General features: G+C 55.3%; 1 protein-coding gene across 16 annotated transcripts in view; it reads left to right on the plus strand.

Annotated features, from left to right (window-relative positions):
* UBE3B (ubiquitin protein ligase E3B) overlaps positions 1–3,933 on the plus strand; it is a 35,518-nt gene extending 31,585 nt beyond the window's left edge. For 13 of the 16 annotated variants that reach the window (XM_036354156.1, XM_036354140.1, XM_036354141.1 and 10 more), the window contains 2 exons: positions 854–946; positions 1,862–3,933. In XM_036354156.1, coding sequence (XP_036210049.1) covers positions 854–946; positions 1,862–2,053 — 285 coding nt within the window. In that variant the 3' untranslated portion in view covers positions 2,054–3,933. Of the gene's footprint in view, positions 1–628; positions 767–853; positions 947–1,861 lie in introns of those variants that run through there. The other 3 variants (XM_036354154.1, XM_036354153.1, XM_036354155.1) reach the window with 2 other exon arrangements.
* The last annotated feature ends 277 nt before the right edge of the window (positions 3,934–4,210 follow it).

The raw sequence follows: 4,210 nt of genomic DNA on the forward strand, positions 1-4,210 counted from the left end.
GTACTGTGCATGTTACCTTCGTGTGCGTGCATGCATATATAGATGTTCTAAATCTAGAAGACCAGGTGATGTAATAACTTACACTGGGGGGAAATGACGTTAACAGGAGGACCTCCTGTCATCAGCATGCCCTGTCCCATAGCGGGTCAGGTAGTAACCGGGGACGGCCTCAAGGTGAGGCGAGCCTGCGCGGACCCTCTGCAGGGACAGGCATGCTCTGCCTGTTGGGCTCCGCACTCCATCTGCCCCTTCGCTGGTGCTGGCCTTGCTCATGCCTCTCTCTTGCTTTCCTGTCGTTATAGAAGTAAGTGGTGCTGTTACCTTAAGAAAATAGAGACAATCTGCTCCTGCAGTGTAGGGTTTAAATAGTCTCCATTTCTATTCACTAGGGACTACCTCTGTGTAGCTTTTTTCTCAGTAGTATGAACACACAATACCACACATGCAATGTCCCAATACAATGCGCACCGTCAAGTAAGCGGCTATCAGTGTATATTTTGCAAAGGGAGTGGCTGGCATTCACCAGGACTCCTGTACTGGTGTCTTTAAAGTTGTAATGTTCAAAACGTGACAGTCCCACCAGGTGGGAGTTTCACTGTTCCTGAACTCTTCACACATCCTCCACCAGACTCGGCTAGTCATGTCCGCCGGCGTGGATTTCACGTTTTAGTCTGAGGCCAGCCCTTAAGAGACATATGAGATGTGTCCCAGTTCTTGGGTCGAATGTGCCCTCTGTGACCCGTCCTGCCGGCCGAACAGCAGTGACTGACCCGTCACTGGAGGAGTGAGAGACTGAGGGCCTGTTTCTGAGGGAGCGCCGGCCCCCCGTCCCCTGACCCGCCTTGTGTTGCAGTTTGTGACCAGCTGCTCCAGGCCCCCGCTCCTGGGATTCGCCTACCTCAAGCCTCCTTTCTCCATTCGCTGTGTCGAAGTGTCAGATGACCAGGTACCACGGCTGGGGAGGGTCGTGTGCTATGCCCACCACAGGGCAAGCCGCTGGGCTCCTGGGAGCCGGTCCGCTGTTCTTTTGGGAGAGCAGGCTGGCCCTGCCGCCTCAGCTCAGTTGGTCCTACTTCCTCCCTCAGGGAGGAGTAGCTGGAGGTGTTTTGAGTCGCCGCTGCTCTGCCAGGCTCCAGGTCTGAGAGGCAGTGTGGCAGAGGGTGAGGGCATGGACCTAGGGACTGAACAGGCACAGGCTTGAATGCCAACTCCTCCACCTGCTGGCGGCACAGCTGGGCAGGCTGCTCTGTGTCCTGTCTTTACAAAGAGAATGAATGCCTTAGGGGTTGTCATCCTCTGCAGGGTTGGTGCTCAGAGTAGCCCTTGTTAAGTGTCTCCCTCCCCCCACTCCTGCAGCCTGGTGGCCTGTGAGTGCCACACCTTTCAGGATGCTGCAGTCTGGGCTCCAGATCCTCCCGTGGGACACGAGCCCCCTTGCTGGAGGCGGCTGCCCCAAGATAGTCTGTTCCGGCCAAGAACTGGCCAGGTCGGGGAGGAAGCGTGAGGCTGCACGCAGAAATGTTTGGGGACCTAAAGTATTTTCACTGTATTCTGGCTCTTTGACAACTGGTTACTCAATAATTAGCGGTTCCCCAAAGGCCCCATTTCCTGGCGCTTCCTTCCCTGTGCCGCCCAAGGAGCGGGGCTGCTCTGTGCACTCGCCTCTCAAAGCTTGTCCTCAGTTTGGGGCGGGTCTTGGTGGTGGAGGGCACACTCACAGGCCCAGCCTCGCCAGGGCAGGGCAGCACACCCCGCTCAGCACCCAGCACTGGTCAGGTCCTCTCCCCGGGCCTCGCGTTCGGCACCTGCCCAAGCTCCCTCACTAGGCACCTCCAACCGAGGCTGTGCTGTGTGCTTGCAGGACACTGGGGACACCCTGGGCAGCGTCCTCCGGGGCTTCTTCACCATCCGCAAGCGGGAGCCAGGTGGCCGCCTGCCCACCTCCTCCACCTGCTTTAACCTGCTCAAGCTGCCCAACTACAGCAAGAAGAGCGTCCTGCGGGAGAAGCTGCGCTACGCCATCAGCATGAACACGGGCTTCGAGCTGTCCTAGCACCCGGTGCCGGCCGCCTGCCTCACAGACTCCTGCCTACAGGACCTCAGCTCCAGGAGGCAGCGTTCCCCGGGGCCCGGGACCGACATGCCAGGTGACTGCAGCCCTCAGACCCTCTCTATAGCCATGAGACTCCCCTGTGGCTTCAAGAACTTGGGATGCACATGCGACTCTACACATTCTCCAGGTGACACTAATGGGAAGGGGGTGTCGGAAATAAACCTCCAGATTCCGCCAGCATCGGTCGTTTCTCCGTACTCCCAGTGGCCTGAAGTCCAGGCCCATGACTGTGGAGGGGCTTATCTTTTTTCTAGTTTGCTCTTTGGTGAGTCTTTCCTTCCTTACGTCTCTGAGTTTGCTGTGCAGGCACAAGGCCCAGGCACTCCAAGCTCCAGGCTGGTTTCCGTGACCTGGGCCTGTGTGCACGAAGCCTAATATGCGTGAGACACTCCTGTTTCTGAAAACTACTCAGGTAGCCTCTATGCATCCAACAAAGGCTCTGCCTCCAGCCCATCCCCAGCAGCCTCTCCAGACTCCAGATGGCCAAGACCACCTGCTCCCCAGGGAGGCAGAGGTGCTGCTGGAAGGTTATGAGCACACGAAGTTTGGGCGCTGCTCTCATTGGCCTCAGATGCTCCAAGTCCTCAGCAGGCCAGCTGCTAGGGCGCCTCCACTGGCTTGTTCCAGAAAGTACATTCACACTGCATCCTGGGTTTGCCAGAAAACGCCAGTTGGCCCTACGAGCAGCTCCGTTTCTAGAAGGTGCGCTGTCACCCAAAGCCTCCTGGTTCCTGGGAGCAGCTGCCTTCCTCCTGCTTGTTTGCCCGCCTGTTAAGCAGGGGGAAACAAATCTTAGCCAAGGTCCTGCTCTTCTGGGCACGGCTTTACTCAGATCGTAAAATCCAAGAAACTTGGGTCTCGCCCCCGTCCGTCCTCAGCACAGGGAACCCTGGAGACCTCTGTACTCTCAGCTCATGAAATTCACGGCCCCCTGGGTTGGTTTTCTTTGTTGTTGTTTTACTGTTTTCTCTGTCCACCCATTGTGCTCCTCTGTCCTCATTCTTCACCTTTATCATGAGAACTTGACTCTAGATCCAGGGAATTGAGGCAAAGGCCGTGTCAGTGGTCTATGTTGACAACCATCCCCCCTCGCCCCCCTCATCACACCCCTTCAGTCTCCCCACCACAGAGACTGAGCCAGAATAGAAGCCAGGAGTGCCTGGTCCCTCGTCTGCTCTATGGAGTGGCTTGGGCTTGTACTCCCTTCCAAGCAGCAAGCACCTTCCAGCAAGAACCTTGAGGTTGGTGGCAACGTGGACGAGACCTGACTCCATGGCTTCTATGGAGACGGGTGCCGGGTCCCGTCAGCGTCCAGGCCTGGCTGTGCCGAGCCCCTGGAGGCCAGTGTGTGTGTTTACTTTGATGGAAAGACAGCAAGGAATTTACAGACAGGAATTCAGCATTTAAGATTTGTTAGTAACCCCCGAGTCTATGGATTTGCCATTTAAATGCTCCATTCCTCCGGAGATCTCTCCTGAGCGTGTGTACACTGAGCGGGTTTGCGCATTATGCTGCGGCCCACATAACTGTCAACCTGCGCAAAGAAATGGGACCCCATCTTGGTTTTCATCACCTGAGGATCACCCTGTGTGGGACTGGGCGCGGGTAGTAGTTCCTAAGCATCAACTCTGGGTCTCTCTTGCCGAGGAGGGGTAGCTTGTCATTTCATATCACTCTTCAGCAGCTGGAAATATTGCACTACCTAAAACACTGACTCTGCTTTCATAGCTGGTGTGCAGCCGCACCTGGATGGCTCTTGACGGCTCTAAAACGCTGTGGATTTTTAAAATATAGATAAATAAATAAGTGATAAAATAAAATGGTGTGGGTTATTTTGTTTTCACAGATAACTTATAGATTAAAACGTGATCAATGGCTTTATTAAACTTCAGCCATGATGGCTGTTCCGCTTTATCTGAAGGAGCGCTTTCCGACCCCGTGCCTGGGAAGCTCAAGGTGGGGCTGCTGGGGCAGAAGCACACGGGCTCTCACAGCGGCAGGAAGACACAACAATAACATAAGAGGCCTCCGATTCTCCTCCTACCCAGAGTTCAGAACAGCGGACAATTTTTCATTAAAGCTAATGTCACCTTCTGT

Source organism: Myotis myotis, unplaced genomic scaffold (genome assembly GCF_014108235.1).
Source record: "Myotis myotis isolate mMyoMyo1 unplaced genomic scaffold, mMyoMyo1.p scaffold_m19_p_20, whole genome shotgun sequence".
NCBI classification, from domain to species: Eukaryota; Metazoa; Chordata; class Mammalia; order Chiroptera; family Vespertilionidae; genus Myotis; species Myotis myotis.